The sequence below is a fragment of the Aethalodelphis obliquidens genome, unplaced genomic scaffold (assembly GCF_003676395.1).
Source record: "Aethalodelphis obliquidens isolate GAN/ISIS:26980383/991018 unplaced genomic scaffold, ASM367639v1 scaffold87, whole genome shotgun sequence".
Taxonomy (NCBI): domain Eukaryota; kingdom Metazoa; phylum Chordata; class Mammalia; order Artiodactyla; family Delphinidae; genus Aethalodelphis; species Aethalodelphis obliquidens.
The window spans coordinates 6,249,015-6,272,363 of NW_020838031.1; the positions used below are offsets into that span (position 1 = coordinate 6,249,015).

At 38.2% G+C, this 23,349-nt stretch overlaps 1 protein-coding gene across 3 annotated transcripts in view; it reads right to left on the minus strand.

The window, feature by feature from the left end:
* LYST (lysosomal trafficking regulator) overlaps nucleotides 1–23,349 on the minus strand; it is a 193,923-nt gene that overhangs the window by 87,709 nt on the left and 82,865 nt on the right. For all 3 annotated transcript variants that reach the window (XM_027094060.1, XM_027094059.1, XM_027094061.1), the window contains 10 exons: nucleotides 20,239–20,399; nucleotides 19,204–19,394; nucleotides 16,479–16,724; nucleotides 13,011–13,184; nucleotides 11,574–11,723; nucleotides 7,611–7,748; nucleotides 6,629–6,827; nucleotides 4,315–4,446; nucleotides 1,235–1,862; nucleotides 336–513 (listed from right to left, as the gene is read on the minus strand). In XM_027094060.1, the coding sequence (XP_026949861.1) occupies nucleotides 336–513; nucleotides 1,235–1,862; nucleotides 4,315–4,446; nucleotides 6,629–6,827; nucleotides 7,611–7,748; nucleotides 11,574–11,723; nucleotides 13,011–13,184; nucleotides 16,479–16,724; nucleotides 19,204–19,394; nucleotides 20,239–20,399 (2,197 nt within the window). The remainder of the gene's footprint in view (nucleotides 1–335; nucleotides 514–1,234; nucleotides 1,863–4,314; nucleotides 4,447–6,628; nucleotides 6,828–7,610; nucleotides 7,749–11,573; nucleotides 11,724–13,010; nucleotides 13,185–16,478; nucleotides 16,725–19,203; nucleotides 19,395–20,238; nucleotides 20,400–23,349) is intronic.

Sequence of the window (23,349 nt, forward strand, 5' to 3'; positions counted from 1 at the left end):
CTCTTTGAGAAGGTGACATCTGAGCTGAAACCTGAAGTAAGTGTCTAAGATTTAACGATACTACACTGCAGGAGAGACTTCCCATGACCTGTGTGTTCCTTGTAAGTAGAAGACTTAAAAAAACATACTGATATGAATCAATATATGGAGGAGGGCTTAAAGTTGGATGATAAGACAGAGAAAAATAGAGGTAAGAAGTAACAAACCACATCAGCTCATTATGCCTAAGAATAAAAGAAAGCTTCAGGTCTACTTGAATATGTACGTTCAAATTTTAAATTATGCATATGTCTATCGTTCCAAATGAAAACAACGTATTTAGCATTTGCCCTTACTTTAATAACTCCTTGTTGTACAGCAGGTGATGGGTGGTTAACAAGGACCAACAGCGTATCTGCTTGAATGAGCCTGTCCATCACATCTTCCAGCATAACATCAGGCAGGATGAGAAGAACTCCGCTTAAGAGTTCATACAACCCACAACATACAGGTACCAAACAGTCTTCAGTTACACTAAAACAGAGACCCAGAAAGTCTTACCAAAACAAGATCAGGGAGGAAAGTAGTGCCTCATGATTACCTTAAGAACTGTGATGAGTAGTAATAATTTTCACATGTGAAACAAAAGTGCATAAGGTTTAAAAAATGTTTCCTGATTTAACTGTGATTAACAAATTTGCCATCACTTTTTAATCACCGGTTTTTTTTGGGTATATCATCTATTAAACACTAGTTTATTCTACATCTGTGATTTCCAATAACCACTTGTGCTATTTAAACTATTAAAAATTAAACTAAAAATCCAGTTGCTCAGCTGCACTGGCCACATTTCAAGTGCGTTATGTGTCTCCTGCAGTGGACAGCACAGGTGAACGTTTCCATCATCCTGCAGAAAGTTTCACTGACGGTGCTAATTGAGATGCTCTTGGGAACGATAATAAACCGTATAATTTCCCTAAACTGAAGAGTTTTTCTCTAATAACCATATGGAATTAAATAAACCATAAGATAATTTTTTCTTCAGGAACAATTTATGGTTTATCCTTTGGTTAAATATGGAATTCAATATCACCTAGTATTAAAATAAGGAGAAAGGTACCTTTGTTCGTTATTAATATATATGTTATAAGAGATCCCATAATAAAGACATTTCTACAAGTACAGAAATTCTTCAAAGAACAGTAAAAAAAAAAAAAAGCGGGGAGGGGTTTGGCATACAAAAACATGTGACTACCTGTGAGCACTTGTAGTTCGGTTGTGGTTTGGCTCATAACGGAGAGAAAAGGCAAAGTTTTCCCAGTCTTCGGTGTTCCTGTCAACAAGACTTGGCCACCGGCCGACAGCTGCAGAGCCATTCTGTGAGGGAAAAGCTAGCCCAAGGCTTGCAATAGTGCTGTGGCTTCGCTGGAACGAGGCCAGTCCCTTCAGGTAATCAGGTCGGCGTGGGCAGAACTCATCCCCAAGACTGTCATCGTCTGATCTGGGTTCTGTTCCCACCTCCTTCTGATCTACTTTGACCGCTGGAAGTCCCGATGTTCCTTTTGGGACACCACTGACAGAGGCATGGGCTGAAAGGACAGCTTCCATTTCACAAACCGTTTTTGCAGACTCACAGCTACTGACAAAAGCATCTGCTTTGCCTTTCTTCAGCGTCTCGGAACTCCCCCGAGGGCTCCATTTCTCTGGTTGGGAAGCAACATCATTATCTACAACGCTTTGTAACTTGTCAATACTACAACCCAAACTTCCAGTCAATTTTCGTGGTTGTATTTGAGGTGAAGAAGTAGGAAATGCTGGTAGGCTTCTAGAACGTAACATGCTGGCAGTCATCTGCTGTGGAACAGTACTGGAGGAATTGTTTCCTGGTGAGAGTAGACACAAAAACAGTATTGAAAAATCTTATGAGCGGGCCCACTTCTTTTCTGCACTATCGGTCCCAACCAGAGCAATACCCATTTATCTAGTGATATTAAAGAATCCATACAGGCTAACGATCATAGTAACTAATGCTTAAAAATTCTTAAGGTTAAAACTATTTTTCTTTTAACTACTTTTTATTAAAGTTTTCCCAAAATACATATCTTTACCTGTCTCCTTAACAAAATACAATATTGCCTGAGTGATTCAAAGTTATTAGGATTAATGGTGCTACTGAAGTGAAATTAAGTGAATTAAGTGAAACTCAATGTACCTCAGGCTAGCAGTCACTAGGATGCACTTTGATACAGTGGAAAGAGTGTGGGCTTTGCAACGAGATATAACAGGATTCAAGCGATAGTTCAGCTAGTTAGGTGGCTTAGGTAAATCATTTAATGAGATGAGTGTTCACTTCTGCAAATGTAAAATGAGGGTTCAGAACATCTACTTTGCAAGGCTGCTTTAAGGATTGAGATCATATCCATGATGCACCTAGCATAGTGCCTGCCATATAATAGGTGCTCAATAAATGTTAGTGATAGTTGTACTTGGTGTTATTACTAGGCTCAATGTCCCTAGACTGTTCTCTCACTCCTCCCTTTCTGTAGTCACTTTTTGCTGCTATTACTGAGAAGAAACCGTTTTTTCTCTTCTTGCCATAGCTCTCGAATTTTCTGCTTCTTATATTCTGTGTAGAAGGAGACCAGAAAAATCACTCTCATCCTTAGTGCATGGGATATAAGTGGATGCTACTCAAGGTATGGTCTGTGGGCCAGGAGCATGGGGATCAAGCACCACTGTGTGACTGTTCGAAATGCACATTCTCAGGCTCCACCCCAGATCTACTGAATCAGAACGTGTGAGGCAGGGGCCCAGGGATGTACATTTTAACCAGCTCTCCAGGTGATTTTTCAGCAAGCTAAAACTTGAGAAGCACTGATATAAAGTAAACAAGCACTGAATGAACTGCTCAGAGCTCAGGCTTTGTGGCAATAAAACAGCTCCATAGCTCAGAAGTTTTTCCTAGTTATTTCTGGGTTTTGGCTGGAGGAATAAGGTTGCCAAAAGAGACTGTTCAAACGACCTGGAAAAAATAGGGGCACGATTGTACTAGAAAATGTTTCAGAGTGATGCACAATGATTTAAAAAATGACACTTCCTATGAAATTCCAAATAAAACTAATTAAAACATAGCCTTAAAATATTATAATAAAAGGCCATAAAACGTGCTAGAGAATAACTGAAACACTTTGGGAGAGAAGGAAAACTGGAGGTTAATACCCAGATACTGTGTTCTATCTATCCATGTCTCTATCTTACCAGCCTATTTAATGATTTGTATTGGAGCTGGAGACAAGAGTAGGTGGGACTAACAGTCTGGGAGAAGGAATGTCTCAGTCTGGGAGAGGATGGCAGTCAGGAAAGGAAAAGACATACAGTCAGTTCACAACCAGGAGACATGTACCTATTTTTTCTTTATAAAAATAGAGATGAGGTTGTCTGTTAAGAACAAGCTAGGAAGAGAGAAAAGTACTGTTAGCTTAAAGACTTGAATATACTTGCTATGGAGATAGTAGAGGCAACTAATTCTGAATATACAGAAAAATTATAGGGCAGCATTAAAAGGCCAACTATGCCACAGACCCTTTTAATGGCAGGAATTCTAAGCAGCGTGAGGATGGTCAGATTGAGGAAAGGTTCGACTTTTTCAGGTCAAGCGTGCTAAAAGGCCAAGAGGACAAGGAAAATGAAGAAATAAAATTATTGGCAGATGGGATCTAGGCTGGAAGGGGAAAACAGGCAGAGGGAACTTGGGAGGATGATAAAGAAACCAGAAGGATAGGAAGTTGTCATAGAGAGTGGGAGACTGGAGGTCTATGGGTGGGAAGCGTTCTTCGATGGTGTCTAAGACAGATGCAAGCAGACTGGTAGATAAAGTAAAGGGGATGACGGTCCCCAGGGTCAAGGCTGGAGTACGGACGGCCACTCACATGGCAAGTGAAGTTGTCTAGAACGAGTTCAGGTGGAAAGGAGACAGTAAGCCTAACATAGCTTTTTAAGAAAATGGGGAAATAAATCAGAAGCTTAATGAAAGACATATGACTATGACAGAAGGGGAGAGAGAATTCCAGAGCAAGAGGGCATGAGCCTCATCCACTCCCTAAGTTCTCCTGAGAGGCACTTGTTATACTGAGTGTGAGTTACGGATATCAGAAAGTAGTGAAATGGATTCCTTAAACATATTCTATTATTTTTAAGTTTAGCCTTCCATTTATTTATCCTGAATATCAGGTTGTATTATGCTGCTAAAACACGTACAATTTATTTATCTATTAATATGCAGAACTAAATACAGAAGGGTCATACTTTCAGCATTGTTTTCGTTTGTCTGTTTACCTTCAGATGGCGAAGCAGTAAAACCACATGGGCTTATTACCATAAATCCAGGGCTAGTAACAGACTTCCCTCCACTGCTAGAATGCCTCAGGTACATGATTGACTTTACTTTCTCCTGAAAGATCTTGCCATCTAGGATCAAAAAAAGTTTTCAGACAATTTTAAAGAAGGATAAAACAAAAATATAACTTTAAAAGCAAGTCGTTAAATACAAACGTTTACAAAAAGATGTTCAAAGCAAAGAGAAAAAACGGCATCCTTTATAATAATGCCCATTTGATACGTGAGGACACTCTACAACTTCTTACTCTAGATTCTTCTGTTGACTATTACTAGCCACATTAACTTCTATTTTCTTTGAATTCTAACGGTACTTATAGTTATTCCTATAGTTTAGCAGCTAACTGTTCACTTTTTATATGCTAATATGATCTCTCCAAGGAGACTGTTCATCAATTCATTCCTTGAGGGAAAGGCTGTGTCTTCTCTATTTTTACACAGCCCCAATATGACTCCAAAGTTGATACCTCCAGTTGAATCTTCCTTTTTGAGCTTCATGCTTCTAAGTTCAACTGCTTGGTTTTTTAAATGCACCGCAAATGCAACAAATCTAAATCTGAGTCATCCTTCTGCCCTAAATTCCCTCCTGTGTTGTCCTCTGGTTCCTTTGGTAGAAGTACCTATTTCCCACGCAGGATCCAGGAGCCACCCTTGACCACAACCTTTCCTTTACCCGTGTCAAGTCAGTCTCCAGGTTCCGTTGACTTTATTTCTGTTTCTGGAACTCTTCTCATCCCTAGCATAGCGCTATAAGGCAGGCTCTAATCCCCCTCACCTGGACTATTACCTTGGACTTCTAAATGGTATCCGTGATGGACCTCTGGTCACCCCCAAATCCTCATAGCTACCAGCCTTCTCTCTATGAAATGCTAATCTCTGCTTAAAACCTCCCAGTGGCTTTCTGCTGCCTCCTTACCGCTACAAGAATCTCCTCTCCCTTCAACTCCTACTCAGCCTTTAAGACTCAGAGCAGGCATCACCACCTCCGGGAAGTATCCCCTCGCCATGCTCTATGCTACCCAAAATGAAATACTGACACCGCTGTGCTTTCCACATGGTATACTTACCTGTTTATGTCTCTCTCCCCTCTACTAGACTGTAAACTCCTTAAGGGAGGTGACCACATTTTAGTTGCTACCAGAATCTTGGCGTTGCTTTATTCACTAAATGTTAGCTGAACCTAACACAGAGTCATGCTGTATAATTTCACTTGGATTTTTACTGCGGCGGAATCATTTTATTCACTTATTATGTTGTTTAAAATGGCTGTTGGACAACCAGTTTCCCTCTCTAAATTTACTGTCTAGCGTTCTCACAGATATACTCTTGCTTGCTTTCTTACCACATCACCTTTTCCTAGTTCCTTTAAAACTCTGATTCTTCTATCTTTCTTTTACGCTGAGATTACTCTTTCTTGTTCCACCCTCTGAATAGTAATATCACCAACAGTTCCATCCTTAGCTTCCTTTTTCCTTCTCTCTCTCTCCACACTTTTCTTCAGTGGTCTCATCTGTTCCCAGAGCTTTAACTCACTTCTACGCTGGTGGTTTCTCTATACTGAATTTTACTGTAATAATTTACTTACATCGTATTCCTTGGCTCAAAACAAACACAACAAAACAAAATCCTTCAATTACCCCCAACTAGAATACAAGTTCAAATTCTCTGATCTTACATTCAAGGACTCGTTTAATATGAGCTTGGGTGGGGTGGAATAAATGATGGTCCCAAACTATATTTATGGTATTATTTCTCACTACTCCTTTATAAATCCCCTATATTAGGTAAAATTCATTATTCTTTCTTTTCTCTTTCTATTTTTCCTCCTTTAAGTCATTCTCTTCACCTGGAATGCTAATTCTCCAATCTACCCATTAAATTTTACTTAAATTCTGCAATCCCATGGCAGATATTAATCTATTAAATCTCTCTCCATACCTGTCCAATGAAACCCTAACTCTTCTGAAATCTAATTAGTTCTTCTTTTGCATCTCTTATGTACTTACCAGATATTGTTTCTTATCATAATTATTTCAGCATCTATATCTCCCCTTGCCTCTTGGCATTTAAGCCCTCTGAAGGCAGAGACTATGTCTGGTTCATTTTATGGCCCTCGGCCCCTGTCCCAATCCCAGTGTGTGATTAATTTCTAGCACAGAGGCCATTCAATATATATCAAACAAACACAAATCAAGCGGGAAGGAAGAAACAAAAGTGGAAACAGCCAAGACCTAACAAAAATGATCATACCTACCTATGTGCAAAGAAAAGTAGAAGCCTGCGGGGTTATGGCAAACGTAAGTATTGGTAGGAGGGTGAGCTGCTAAAAGGAAACTGAAGACAGCTGCCAATAATTCCAGATCGGGAGGAGACCCAAGGACTTCTGCTATAATCTTCACAAATGACCGACAAACCTCTCGGGGCATGGATGTAAGCTGACCCTCTTTGTGTTCCTGAAAAACATAAACACTCTCTTTAGATTTAAAGAGAACTGTCAACTTAACTCACATTTCTCACTGAAGCAAGATAATTCTGTTTAAGATAGAACTGTGTTGGTTTACTACTCCAGACTGACCGTATTTACCATACAATTGAGTTGCTATTTCTCAATTCAAGCAACCCTGTTATTAAAGTTCATTAAAACCAATGTCCCCATATAAATGTTAGCTACTATTAGTACTCTTACCACTACTACTACTACTACTATGCGTTCAGAAGGGAAATTTTTTGATAGACAAAACTGATTACATGAATACACTATGTTCCAGCCTACAAAGTTATTTCTCACAACAGCTCTGAGAGGTTTTATCCATCATTTCTAGAATACGGAGGCCTGAAGTGGTTATACGGCTAACTTAAACCACATAGAAAACATGTCAGAGTAGTGCATCCAACACATACTGGTACTTGTCATTTAAGAAATATGAAACAAGTTAAAATATCACTACTGTTGATGTCCGAGAGACTACAAAATTATTATTTTACCCCAACATAAAGAAATATTTCTGGAATTTAGCAGTTGCTCTTTTGTAACTGAGTTAGGAAAGGTCAAGCTACAAGAGGCTGGGGTTAAAAAACTCCGATACTATCAGCTGAAAGAAGGGATCCTGGAGAGTAGGGCAGACAGAAAATAACCTCACTGAAAGTCCCTCAAAAATCTGAGTCCATAGCGTTGAGTCATTAAACAGAAATCATCACAGAAAATATCTCCAGAAGTAAAGTTACATGAAAAGTACCTGCAAAACCTGGCAAGTCAGTAGAAAGTGATGCACCACTCGAGCTTTCAGTAACTGCTTAATATTAAACATCTGCTGCTGGTGATCCGCTCTGAGGAGGATTTCTAGGGCTGCCAGCAGAGTTTCCCAAACACCTTGCTGAGAAAAGAAACACATACCGATTAGCACAGAGTTACTGAAAAACATGCTGCATGCTTTTTAGAAGACATGCAATACATCAGTTTAACACTGTGTATGTATTCAGGGTCAAAGATTAAATTTGTCTGAAAAAGTAAATCTTAGGGCTTCCCTGGTGGCACAGTGGTTGAGAATTCGCCTGCCAATGCAGGGGACATGGGTTCGATCCCTGGTCCGGGAAGATCCCACATGCCACGGAGCAGCTAAGCCTGTGTGCCACAACGACTGAGCCTGTGCTCTAGAGCCCATGAGCCACAACTACTGAGCCTGCGTGCCACAACTACTGAGGCCCGTGTGCCTAGAGCCCCTGCTCCGCAACAAGAGAAGCCACCGCAATGAGAAGGACACGCACCGCAAGGAAGAGTAGCCCCTGCTCGCCGCAACTAGAGAAAGCCCGCGCACAGCAACGAAGACCCAACACAGCCAAAAATAAATAAATTTATAAAAAGAAAAAGAAACACATGAAACACATTATCAATATTAACTATTTACAAATAATTTAGTTTCAAAGAGCATTATTAAAAATGTACAGATTTCAATGCTAATTTCTGTATGCAGCATTTAATCAAAGAATTTTAGAACAAGATGTACTAAATTGAAAAAAGTTAGACAATGTAGAAATTCTGCATTTTGGATTAATTTACTTTTAAGTCCAAATAATAGAATTATCTGCACAATTACTAAGTGTGCAGTTTCAAACAGTAGTTAGCATCCTTTTGAGGTGCTTTAAAATGCTTCTCCCATACCGAACCAATCTTAAATTATCCACAGTAACAGAGAAAAAGGAATCTTATATAGATAACTACTACTGAAAGATAATCTTCACCTCATTTTATTAGCCCCAATAACCTTTCAACAAAATCATTAACAAAAAGCAAAATTAACCGCCTTGGGTTGCAGGTCTTGCTGTTTTTCCTGCCATTATCGATGGAAATGAATAATGAAAAGGCCAAGGAATTGATAGACTTAATCACACTATTCTAACAAAGGCCTCTCTCTTTATAAGACAGGGCCAAGGTGCCCTGAGAGAAAAAGATATATGAAAACTGGAAGACGAGGCAGGCCAAGTATGAAAACTTGATTCAGGCCTGAAAAATAGTACTAAAATAGAGCAGTGCCAAAGCAAACAGACAACCAGCAACAAAAACAAAACAACTCAGCTAAAAAAATAATTAGGAAAGAAAATCTTATTTCAAACCCATAGAAGTATTTGTGTATATCACTTTTGAATTCAACAGAAAATGTTTTGTTTTTTAATCACACTGTGGTTTTTTGTTGTTGTTGTTGTTGCTGTGGTTGTTTCGCGGTATGCGGGCCTCTCACTGTTGTGGCCTCTCCCGTTGCGGAGCACAGGCTCCGGACGCGCAGGCTCAGCGGCCATGGCTCACGGGCCCAGCCGCTCTGCGGCATGTGGGATCTTCCCAGACTGGGGCACGAACCCACGTCCCCTGCATCGGCAGGTGGACTCTCAACCACTGCGCCACCAGGGAAGCCCAATCACACTGTTTTTTAATGCTCAAGTTAGCATCCTCTTTTGAAATACTAAAATAGCTGTCCAATTTTTAGTTAAGATTTGATCTTCCAATCTACGATTGAGCTATTTCTTTATTACATGTTTATATTTATACTGCCTTTGATCCAACTTGTTTGTATTTACTATCACTATGTTCATTTGCTTTCTCTCCCTGAAACATTAAGTGTATTTTTATACATATATATATGTGTGTGTATATATACATATATATATATATGGATTTTTTAAATTCTGAAAGTATTTATTCAGAATGAGAAATCACAACAAAATAGAAAGTTTTAAAAACTGACAATACCATAAAATCCAGAAAAAGCAACAGTTAGCTGCCTGACACAGTTCTGTAGTACTTTCCCCCTGTGTTTTGCAGGAGCATATTCTTTGACTGCTTCTTCAAATAACAATAATTTTGTAATATAATTTTATATAGGAAGAACAGAAAAATAATTCTGTCTTTCCTCTAGCACGTTTGGTCAAAACTTGTTTTTGTTAATGACAGATTAGAAGTGTTTCCTTCAGCTTCCTAACTCATTATTGATAGTGAGTAAATCTGGGGGGGGGGGCTGTTGCCAAATTTGGAAGTAACCAAATTTTTAAAAATTCTAAAGGTACACACTTTGAACTGGTCTTTAATTACGTCTGATGATACTGTTGTTACACGCTAAATAACTCTGGACAATCTACAGTCTACACTAGAACTAAGGAGGCTCTATGAGCCATACCATGAAGACTATGCTTATAACTAGGGCAGAAAGGAAACAGCCCTATATTCATTCCCTGGCTGGGTCCTTGTGAAGACTACCTGATCCACCCAGCTGTTGAGATGCTTTGCCTAGACCTAAGATCAAAGCATGTTCCTTAGCTTATGCCTATCATGAAGCCAAGGCTTCATAGACTTGCCCTGTATACTGATACAGCTCTATGACTTCTGGGTAACGTGGCTCCCTTACTCAGAAGTGTGTCTATTTCCCTCTCCTTGACTCTACTCTCCACACTCTTAGCAGGACCCCTTTCAGAGTTTATGGTAAATGCAAGTCTCCAATTGACTCAAATGTTCTCCAGCCAAGTACTGCTCTAGCTACTACCAGCAGCGCAAGCTCTGATCCTGACCCTCCAGATCAGCATTATCCATGGCTGTCTAAAACCTTGCACAGAAATTAATCTCCAGATTTCCATCTACAATTAACATTACATTGAAGTGGTAAATTTGTTCTATTCTCCAAAAGAATGATTGGATGAATACTTAAAAGTAAATGCCTTTTATTGCACCAAAGGAAACAATCAACAGAGTGAAAAGGCAACCTACAGAATGGGAGAAAATACTTGCAAACCATAAGTGAGATAAGGATTAATATGCAGAATATATAAAGAACTCCTATCACTCATTAACAAAAAATCAAATAACCCAGTTAAAAAATGGTCAAAGGACTTGAATGGACATCTCTTCAAAGAAGATATACAAAGGGCCAATAAGTAGATGAAAAGATGCTCATCATCACTAATCATCAGGAAAATAAATGCAAATCAAAACCACAACAAGCTATTACCTCATACCCTATAGAAAAGGCACTATCAAAAAATAACAATTGTTTGGTGAGAATGTAAAAAAATTGCATCACTTGCACATTGTTGGTAGGATTGTAAAATGGTGCTTCTCTTACGGAAAATAGTATGGAGGTTCCTCAAGAAGTTAAAAATAGAACTACCATATGATTCAACAATCTCACTTCTGCATACATATCTAAAATAATTGAAAACAGGACCTCAGAGAGACCTCTGCACATCCATGTTCACTGCAACATAGTTCACAATGGCCAACATGTGGAAGCAAGCTAAGTGTGCATGACAGATGAACAGATAAAGAAAATGTGGAATACACATACAATGGGATATTATTCCGTCTTAAAAAAGAAAAAAATCTTGTCATATGCTACAACACAGATGAACCTTGAGGACATAATGCAAAGTCAAATAAGCCAATCGCAAAAAGACAAACACTGAATGATTCCACTTGTATTAAGTATCTAATGTAATCAGACTCATAGAAACAGAATGTAAGATGGTGGTTGCCAGGGACTGGGGGCAGGGGAAATGGGGAGTTGTTGTCCAATGGGTAGAGTTTCAGTCAAACGAGATGAAAAAGTTCTAGACAAGTGCCATACAACGAAGCGTATACAGTTAACACTGTCCTGTACACGTAAAGATTGTTGAGGGTAAATTCACAAGGGTTTTTTTACCACAAAAATAGTACATGCCTCTGCTTTATTCCATATCCTCCAGTCTAGCAATAGCTCCTCTAGCAGTTTAACATCCTGGATTATAGCATTAGACTCGGCATCCAACTTAAATTCTCCATTCTCATTGATATGAATAATATCTTCATCACAGCAACCTTCAAGAAGGGTCTATGGAAAAATAACATTAATAGAAGATGCATCAACAGTCAGTTAATCCAAAAATTCAACAGAAATATTCCACTTTCAATCTTAGCAGTCATAACATTAAATTCAAAGGAAAACTAGTGAATAACTCAACATTTCACCAAGTATCTTTAAATTGTTTTGTAAAACAATTCAAGTAATGAGAAAACCCCCAAATTTCAAATATTTATAAATGACTATTCAGTTTCAAATATGGGGTAAAAGAAACCACATCCTATTTTTTAAATTCAATGAATCTGTTGGGTTTTAAATTTTTTCCAAGAAGCATTCATGCCACAAATGTATGGATCTTGACAGTTTCATGAGTTGGGGTTTGGGGGCATGGGAAGAGGCATGGTCTTTTGCCTTAGTACTAGTACCCTCAGAGAGAAATACTTTCACAATGTTACCAAGTGCTTTTAGTTAGAAAGGTACTTAAATATATGATGACAGCTGGATCACAATAAAAGCTAATAAGGCTTTAAGATGCTAACTCTATAGCAGCATTGCCTAATGGGAACGGCACAGCACTAGGTGTCTGGAGAACTAGGTTCTCTTCCATAACTGTGGGAGCTGAAGCAAACAGCGGTCTCTCTGTGGGTTTCACTTTCACTAGTCTACAGAATGAGGGGCCGGCCAAGGAGACATCGCTGGCTAATCAAGATCTAAAAATCTTAATTTTTTGCTTTTACTCTTCTAAAATGTTTTAAAGGCAATTAAAATGTAATCATTTAAATGATGAAAAACCCAGAAGAGCCTTACTTTGATTAAATATATACTATTGAGTTTCCTTCATTTTCTTCAGGAATAACTGAAACACAAAACTCTATTATTGGAAGACTTTAATGAAGAGGTATCACTGCATATGAAACTCTGAGAATAAGTTGTTGTTGTTTTTTATAGTGTCAAGAGCCACTTTCATTTCTTTTTTTTTTTTTAGAAGACGTTGTGGGTAGTAGTTTATTAATTTATTTATTTATTTTTGCTGTGTTGGGTCTTCGTTTCTGTGCAAGGGCTTTGTCTAGTTGTGGCAAGCGGGGACCACTCTTCATCGCGGTGCGCGGGCCTCTCACTATCGCAGCCTCTCTTGTTGCAGAGCACAGGCTCCAGACGCACTGGCTCAGTAGTTGTGGCTCACAGGCCTAGTTGCTCCGTGGCATGTGAGATCCTCCCAGACCAGGGCTCGAACCTGTGTCCCCTGCATTAGCAGGCATATTCTCAACCACTGCGCCACCAGGGAAGCCCCAAAGAATAAGTTTTATGAGAACCTACCTTCAAAATGTGAAAGCCCACGATGCATTTTTGTTTGATCAACACCTGATGAATCATGGAAAGTCCATTACAATTTTCTAATTCATGTATTCTCTGTTGGTTGTATTTAATTAATGAGAGTATAATTCTCAGTGCTAATGCTTGAGTTTCTTCACAGATACTGAGTTCCACAACCTAAAAAAAAGTAGATATATTTTTTCTAATTTGTTGAGATTAAAAATTTAACATGTGTGGTTATCTTCCATTATGTAACGTCAACCCCTTAGTTTCATTTGAAAGCTTATTTTTTTATTGCTGACGCTGTTTGTAATTACTTAAGAATTGTAAAGAAACAAAACTAAAAACCATAAATTCTCACCTCACACCAGTCAGACTGGCCATCATCAAAAAATCTACAAACAATAAATGCTGGAGAGGGTGTGGAGAAAAGGGAACACTCTTGCCCTGTTGGTGGGAATGTAAATTGATAAACTGATACAGCCACTATGGAGAACAGTATGGAGGTTCCTTAAAAAACTAAAAATAGAAGTACCATATGACCCAGCAATCCCACTACCGGGCAAATACCCTGAGAAAACCATAATTCAAAAAGTCATGTACCACCATGTTCATTGCAGCTCTATTTACAATAGCCAGGACATGGAAGCAACCTAAGCGTCCGTCGACAGATGAATGGATAAAGAAGATGTGGCACATATGTACAGTGGAATATTACTCAGCCATAAAAAGAAACGAAATTTGAGTTATCTGTAGTGAGGTGGATGGACCCAGAGCCTGTCATACAGAGTGAAGTAAGTCAGAAAGAGAAAAACAAATACCGTATGCTAACACATATATATGGAACTTAAAAAAAAAAAAAAAGGTTCGGAAGAACCTAGAGGCAGGACTGGAATAAAGACACAGACATAGAGAATGGACTTGAGGACACAAGGAGGGGGAAGGATAAGCTGGGACAAAGTAAGAGAGTGGCATGGACATTATATACACTACCAAATGTAAAATAGCTAGCTAGTGGGAAGCAGCTGCATAGCACAGGGAGATGAGCTCGGTGCTTTGTGACCACCTAGAGGGGTGGGGTAGGGAGGGTGGGAGCGAGGGAGACACAAGAAGGAAGAGATATGGGAACATATGTATATGCATAACTGATTCTCTTTGTTATAAAGCAGAAACTAACACAACATTGTAAAGCAATTATACTCCAATAAAGATGTTAAAAAAATAATGAATACACAGTACAAAAACCCCCCATAAATTCCATGTTCATTTGTCTCTTAAATATTCTATAAATTGACTAAAATAACACTGATAACCTTAGAATTCAGTAGCATTTTATTAGTGACCTGAAAAGTCAGCAAAATGCCTCAAATTTTTGATGATTAGTCACTCAACAAACAGGATCTGTGTTCTGTGCTGTGGGAGATGAAGAAGTAATAGGCGTGCTACCTGCCTCCAATGGGGGTCAAATGATAAGACGTACGTATAGAAACTACGGATTGTGACTTGTACTTTGACTCCCCCAGTGCTTTCTGGAAACTACTATATGGAAGAAACACACACCTTATTATGATGATAAAAGGCAAAGAAGAGTGAGACACTGTGAATGCACGAGAGCATAAAAACTACTTCTGACTCCACTCTGCTCAGCACAGGGAAGCCTACATGGAGAAGATGGCCTGGAGAGAGAGCAAAACCCTGGGAAGCAGGGATAAATGGGTGGCCGGGGTGGGCCACAGTCAGGAAAGAGGCGAAGACTGGAAGTTCACGGTACATCTAGGAGAATGCAGATTGCCTATTTGGTTGGGTGGTGGACATTAGGCTCAAAAGGCAGGCTATAACACACCACTGTAAAGCAATTACACTCCAATAAAGATGTTAAAAAAAAAAACAGGCAGGCTATACGTGTAAGGATTTTTTTAAATTTATTTTTGGCTGCGTTGGGTCTTTGTTGCTGTGCACAGGCTTTCTCTAGTTGCAGCGAGTAGGGGCTACTCTTTGTTGCGGTGCACGGGCTTCTCATTGCGGTGGCTTGTCTTGTTGCGGAGCACGGGCTCTAGGCACTTGGGCTTCAGTAGTTGTGGCTCGCGGGCTCTAGAGCGCAGGCTCCGTAGTTGTGGTGCACAGGCTTAGTTGCTCTGCGGCATGTGAGATCTTCCCGGACCAGGGATCGAACTCCTGTCCCCTGCACTGGCAGGGGGATTCTTAACCACTGCGCCACCAGGGAAGTCCCACGTGTAAGGATTTTAAGGAGACTGAATTTTATTTTTGTAGGAAAGGATGGATACTAAACAAAGTTTCTAAGTTTTAAGTGTAAAAACATACTTTAAAAGTCATATTGGCAAGATCCTATATGTATGCAAGATAAAAAATTAACCATTTCCTCTAGGATCTAGTCACTGTGTAACAGTAAACATAACAAAATTATATTCAATAACTTGAAGAAAGAGGAAAAACCGTTTTGAAATTATACAAAGCTATAAAAGTAGATCACAAAATGTTGGTAAGTTAAATGAAAAGCTTTTAATTTTAAAACACTAGGTACTAGATGCAAAAAAAAAGTTTGAAAAAGTAAAAGGAGGAAAGACAGCTTAGAGTATGGCGGATCAAATACTAATCAAATATTTATAAGAACAGTAACAATAACAACAAACACTGATATGTCTCATCGCAAAATTAATCAAAAGGTTAAAAGAAAGAAGGCCGGTTAGGGAGACAGTATGATAATGTTGCAGAAGTTATACTTAAGGAGGAAATTTTGAGGATGAAAAAAGATCAGGGCAGCTTTAATTAAACAAGGATATGGACCACAAGGAAGTAGAAATGATTTGTACTGAAGAGAGACCATTTGTACCCCCATTCGGATTCTACCAATCCCCGAAACAGTCACATACACTATTGACTGCCTACTCTGCACCAGGAAAGATATGGTGCTGGCCCTCAGGTGACTACATAGAACAGATAATTAACCATGTTTCTCTAAAACAGTACCTATGGCATGAGTCAAAATTTTTGTATTTCTCCTTCGCTTTAAATAAACGTCAAACCCGAACAAATTATTTTTGTACTCATTTGACCTTTTTTTCCCCCATGCATCTGGAAGCTTCAAGGGAAAAACAAGTTTCACAAACATTATTTCAAGGAATACATTTCTTCTGTACTTTTACTATGGTATGCTTTTCTTTTTTCTCATTGGCAATTTTAAATCGTGTACATTTAACACTTAATTGTTCTAATTGCATTTCTGGATAATAGGAGACTTCTAAAATCTTCATAAATTAAAAAGAAATTTTAATCAAAAATTACCTGTGGCAGAAAGTTTGATGACATTCTAAACAATATGTGCTTTTTTAATCTTAAAAGCTTAATATAGTTGATATATAGCTTTATTTGTATTCGAAAAGAAATCCTAAAATGTATCAATAATAAAGAGGTAGTTTCTCCTTAAATAAAATTCTAAGCAGTGATTCTTACCCTAGCAAAGAGAAAGACAAATATACCAGTTCCACCAATTCCGTGCAGAATGCCTTGAAGGGTTTTACACTCAGTGGGCCGGAGATCCTTCAGATGATAAGGTTCTAATAAGAGGCTGTGAACTTCTTTTGAGCTGAAGGGTCTTTGAGAGAGTTGTGTTTTCATCTGACCTTTAAGTCTAATAACTGGCTCATAGATGGTGTACTGAGCAGGACAGCAAGTGGTATACACAACGGAAAGATTTTCCTGAAACACAAATATTTTCCTTCAGTAACTAAACAAAGTTTAAAAAGTAAGTTATTAACTAGCAAATGAATATTTCAAAGTGAAAAGACAACCAACAAATCTTTTTCTTTGTTTTAAAAAAGAGAGACACTACACTAAACAAAGATGGACATGAGAAGCAAGACAGCTCCCCACAAAGGAAAAGATCAGTTTCATTTAGCAGGGATCAATATGTGTAAACCCCATCAAGGCTGAGAAAAATTCCAGCTTTGATCTTTTGAGAATAAACGTGAAATTATACCTATTATCCCCGATAACAACAAGCCCATACCACGCTCATTGCATGCCAGGCACTGTTCTAGGCATTTATAAATATTAACCAATCTTTACAACCCTATGAGGTGGAGACTCTGGGTCAATGTATTCAAATGTATCTTGGTCTTGAATTTGCTCATGGGCTGCCTACTCATTTAAACATGACTCTAAACTAGATCATTCTTTCTACTAGAATAAAATCCCAGACTATCAGCGTACCTAACTGAAATTGAATGGAACTTTCAATATTTCTCCCATGCAGAGGGTAGTTTTGATCAGGTTCTGGCTGTCTGTCAAATATTCTATTAACTACTTTTAAAACGATGGTAAATTTTAAATGCAAAATGTACTCTGAGGCGCTCTCCGTGGAGGCAGCTGCAGGAGCTCAAGCTTAGGGAAATCAGGTAGATTCCAGATCTTCTCACAGAAGCCGGGGCGGGCGCGGGGGCCTTGGGCTTCGATCATTTTCAACTCGTGGTGATTTACGTATAGTTTCATCAGGCATCACCTAGCATATATGCGTACCAACTAAACTGACTACACAGTCTACTGTATATGATTATGCTGGGTGAAACAAAATTGTATATCTGTAGCAGTTTTCATTAGAAACCTGATAAAATGCCCAGTTACCTGAAACATGTCCCACCTGACACTAATGCCTTGCCAGGAGGGCACCACCTCTGCCTGACTGCTAACTCATACTTCATAACCCCAAAATAATGAAGTCAGGCTTTAAAAATCTTCTTTCTAAAAAAGACTTTTCACATAAAACCTGTATAATTTTTATCTGTGATAATTCCTGTTGCATTTTATGACTTAACAACCTATATTCTTCTCGGGCAAAATAAAATTATGTTTTGAACAGACATTTGTTGTATGAGCTCCTTCGTCTTCCTAAAGCGGAGATGCTCAATGTGTGGTCCCCAACCAGGAGCATCAGCATGACCTGGGAATTTGTTAAAAATGCAAACTCTTGGACCACACTTCAGACCTACTGAAGCCGAAGCTCTGGCCCAGCAATCTACGTTTTAACAAGCCCTCTGGGTGATTCTGGTTGGAGAATCATTTCTCTAAAGCATGTTTGGTCAACGGTGGCACATTTGGGGTGGGATTAATTCTTAGTTGTATGACACCGCCCATGCGCTGTAGAATACTTAAAATCCCTGGCCCCCACCCAATAATAGTGGACAGCCAAAATGCCCCCAACCCCCATTTTAAAATACTCCTTAGGGAGAAAAAGATTGTGTGCCTAATACCAGATCTTCAGTTAAATTCCACAGGTATCTACTCTATATTTATTTTACCACAGATATATATTTAACACCACTTAAGACTTACATGTGTTTTACAAAATATCTGAACTAGAACTTCTCCTTCACTGTAGTCAAACGTTACAGCTTTAAAATATAATATATTTTGATTGTAAAATATACACCTCATTAACAACAACAATAACAACAAAATATATCCCAAAGTAGTAGTCTCCAAGTAAGAAACATCTCTGACTTATAATTGTACCTCTCATAAGAAAGCAAGAGAAGGAGGAACATAGTTTCATGGTTAAAAAACTCTACCAGCTTTTAGTAGATCTTCTAAGACCATGAAGGGTCAGTTTCCTAGCTGCTATAATGAAAAATATCTATCACAAGCTCCTAATCTATATATTAGTATAACAAAATATTAGAATAATGTATAAAATGCAATCAAGAGTCTCATATAAGCAGAGTGAGCAATAATTTGAAAGCAAAATTCCTAGTTGTTATTGATATTAAAGAAAGAAATATTCTAAAATCTGAATATGTGTAATTAATATAAATAAAAGTTAGTATTTATTTGTAAGTATGGGAGAGAAAGGTAATAAGCAGTTTTTTAAGGCTAACACGTGTTATATTTTCATTATATCATAAACATTTTTCTCAAATGATTAATAGGTATAACCTAAACTAAACTGATAACTTAGTATAGAAATATAGTTCCAAGGAAAAGCAGATGAAAATTTGAAACATGAAAATGAATTCTGAGGTGGTCAAAGTATTTCAATTAAAAAGAAAAACATTTCTAAGTAAAGAAAATATTGACAAACAGAAAAGAAAAACTCTAAAAATCTAATTCCCAGCTAATGACACATTCAATAAACATACATAACAGTTACTATAAAGTTAAAACTTATAAAATGGAAACTTACAATTAGAAGACCAATGTCCACATCTTTGTTGGTCATAAAAAGTTCTCGGATTTGTTCACATTGCAAAATGTCTTTATTAATATATTTGGAGTAGTCATTCACAGGCTTGCCATATTTACATGGCATTATGGACGTATGATTGGGTCCACAAGCATATAAATAAAATGCCTCTTGTGAGCCAATCTTAGCTCCTGAATAGCAAAAAAATAAAGTTATTTAATTAAAATACTCCAACCAAAGTTTTTCGTAAAAAACAAGAAACCAAGAGTGTTTTTTTGCTAGATTCTTATAGTTGTTCACTGTATCTTACAAAATGGATAAAGCCTCAATTTCCAAATTGGTGTAATGAGCAAATAATTTACAGCAACATTATCTGGATGTAAGATGAATTAATATAGATACATATATAAAGTTAACTGAAAGCTCTTGGTATAATGAAGTCATGAAATGTCTAGTTGCTCTTTAGGCTAAAAGCAGGTTTGGTTTGGTTTTGCCTCTTTATTTTTCTTTTTTGTAAATGGAAACTATACCTCAGTAAATTCCTTTTAAAAATAACATGTGGATCTTTATTCCTTCATCCATCCATTCATCTATTCAATAAACACTGTCTGAATGCTATTACATGCCAGGTTTAGTGATATATTTTTTTAAATCACATATTTCTTTTGCCCCTAAAATGTGGTACTTTTTAATATAATATACTAAAATTATAAATAAAAGAGACAACCAGTCTAAGTGTACCTGTCATAACAGTGCATTTTCCAGGATTATAAAGTTGATTTAATATAAGCTTCTCTTTTGGGGAGGGTATGGGGGTAGGATGTACACCTCTACATTAAATGTATGTATCAATTATAAGAAGCACCTAGATTATAAAAATATTTTAAAAGTACATCTTGGAATCTAGGAAATACAGTACTTACTAAGTACAAGTGAAGGAACAGGGATTAATACTTTATCCAGGATAAATAACTTAGTTTAATATTTGTTAACTGAAAGAAAAATTTGGAAATGCTTTGAAGGGGAAAAATATACCATTGAAAAGAAGTAAATTTCCCAGGTCCCATTTGCCAGCCAATTGCAGAAGTTCTTCTTGGGATGATAAACAATGGCCAATCATGCAAAATGTTTTATTGCTGTCAGATGACAAACTTGTTTTTCTTGGAAGCATAAAATCCAAAGTAACATCAGGCTTCCTACGTTAAAAACAAAGTTAAATCAATTACTTCAGTGAGTACTAGGGATTTTTAAAGTATGAATGTTTAAAAACGGGAAATTCTTGAACATGTTTCTTGGTTCAGTATCAGATAGTTGGTGATGGGACAGAGAGGGGGGCTGATTCTCTCGTGCCTTGGTCCAAGGTGCTGCTGGTCCACAAGCCCCCAGAGGAGGGCAGCAGAACAGAGATGCTGATGGTCCTACACCAGGCCGTGGGAAGCATGACCGGACATTTGCTGAAAGCTTTCTTTGCCACTTGACTTCTGCATATTCACCTTCCTGGTTTAAGATATAAATCTACCACCTCCCCCTGATTTTACCAGAAAGTCTCCCACCTCAGTAAACAATTCCTAAAGATCTCATGTCCTCTATGAGGGCTTCAAAAACTAATCAGAAAAAGAATATCACTTCTTCAGGTTTTGCTCTGACAAGGCACTAAAACGCCAATGCTTTTTGGCATTTTCTGTTATTTCAGTGCTAAATCATTACCGAGCTTTTGATTAGTCTCTTGCTTTTCTTCATATAAAGGTTACAGGAATCCTTACAAAAGGCAGAGTAGGAAGAGGTAAACTAGCGGTTTCTCCTAGAGAGACACACATGATGGGAGAACTTCATCCTCTAGTTGAAATGGCGGAGTGCCAAGCTCTACCCCCATTTTAGAAATGTTTTAACGTCCATATTAAGATAATAAAGGTAGCTTATAAAGACAAAGTTTGTGAATAAGACAAAGGACTTAGAATAAGCTAATAATGAGATATTCTATTTTGGTATGTATGTATTTAAAAACTTTCCCCTAAGGCTTTCTGCTTCATACTTAACATATAAATTTAACTATTTTAATAGGAATATTTTTAACAAAGGAAAGATGTGAGCTAACTTTTTTTTACTGAGGTATAATTGACATATAACATTATAGTGAGATAACTTCTATTACTGTACAGGCATCTTTCTTGAACCAACTAAATGGCTGTGACTGAAACAGTACTGCCCCCTAGTGGCATTATGACAATACAGTTTTTATGGGTAAAGAAAACCTACTGTAAGATCAATGCGAGATGAGTTCAACAAACACTAAAATAATTCATACTATCTACTATGTGCCATATATTCCTACCATATTTGTGTGCTGTTCGTCAAATAAAAATTAATAGAAAATATTAATAGGTTTTTCCAGTGTCATTACATCTTGAAATATATTATTTGTAGAAATTATTCTATTAGTTCAAAGAGTGATAAAGATAGTGCCGAATTTAACTCAACAGAATAATATATTCATCCTTGGTCACTTGCTCATTGCTCTATTAATAGATAAAATCATTAACTTGTACCAAAGGGGAAAAAATTCCCTCAAAGTAATGAAGAAATAAGTGGGTGACTAAAAATTAGTGCTATGTGAATCAAGTGACTATACTCATAACTTCAGAATTGGCCACAGAGAACATCTAGACGCTCACTCTGAACATGTCTAATGATTAGTTTATGATTCCTATATCTGTCAGCTGGCCTGATCCACCAAAACGCTGTCAGGTTAGTAAAGCACAGGGTTTTAAAGCAGGCTCTCTATCCAGACTCAGAGTCCAGTTTGCGTTTCAGCAGCCCTCCTCACTGCTGGTAGGGCTTTGGGTCAGTTACCTTGTCCTACCCTGGGTCTCAGCTGCCTCACATGTAAAATACACCTCTTTCATCATGCTGTTGGGAGGACTAATTGAGGTCATCCATGTCAAATGCTTACGACACTGCCTGGTGTGTGCTGAGAGCTCAGGAAAGGAGGAGGAGAGAGTCCAGGAGACTCTCTCCCAGCCCCGTCCCCAATCCCAACCGATCTAACTCAAGGCTCTGGAAGCAAACAGTGATTGGCTACCGCTGCCATTCAGGCTTAGGCAGTTGTGAAGACAGAACTTCTCAGAAAATATTTTATTTGGACTATGGAAATTGAGCTTCAATGACATATTTTCATGTATTTTTAAAAAATGAATAAACTGTTTCCTGTGGCAGACACTGTGGACTGGCTACCCTAGAGCCGTTCACAAGCCCCTTGCCCTGCCTTCCTGAGGCTGGATGGCTGTAAGCAATCAACTCCTGCAGCCACTGCAGCGCTGACCGGTACACAGCCTTCCCGTGGTTCCCACAGGCCCTTCCCTCTGCCTGGCCCACTCACTCTTCCTCCCTCCTGCTCCTGGAAAGCTCCATCTCCTTCAGGTCTCAGCTTAAATAAACTGTTCCTAGATAGGTCTTCCCTGATGTACCTCCCTTAAGTAGCAAACCTGGTATTTTCTATCTCAGGACACATTTGTTATCCCCACAGTACTTGTCATGATTTGTACACTCATTTAATCGTGTATGCTTGCGGTCTGCTTCTTCACGGGACTGCGAGCCCCAAAAGGCAGGGAACGTGTCTGTCTTGTTCACCAAGCCCCCGAGCCTGATATAGCATGTGCTCAGCGCATAATAATTCTTCAGTAAGTATTGGATGAACAAATGAATGAAAAAATAGGTTAATTTGTGCTAAGGGTATATGTTATCTCTATGATCTAATCTACTTCGAGGGACTTTTGAGAGAATTGGAAGATCATGTATATAATGCACCTGGCAAAAGGTCTGTGACATCATAGGTTTGCAATATTTTAGACCATTCGATTAAATCTAGACTCCTCATCCTGGATCCAAAGCTGCTGTCACATAGTATCACCATGCCCACTCATTTTTCTTGCTTACTATTCAACTTAGACTGTTCCTTCCAGCCAGCTTGGTCCTTTCCCATGTTACACTAGTTTCCAATTCTGTATCCCCTTTCATGCTATTTCATTCAATAAAATACTTCCCAATGCTTACAATTTCCATACCTTATAGTTCTCTTAGTGTTACATTTTACATTAAGATATTCTACAAAACATTTCTTATTAATTTGACTCACAGTTCTCCTGGTTT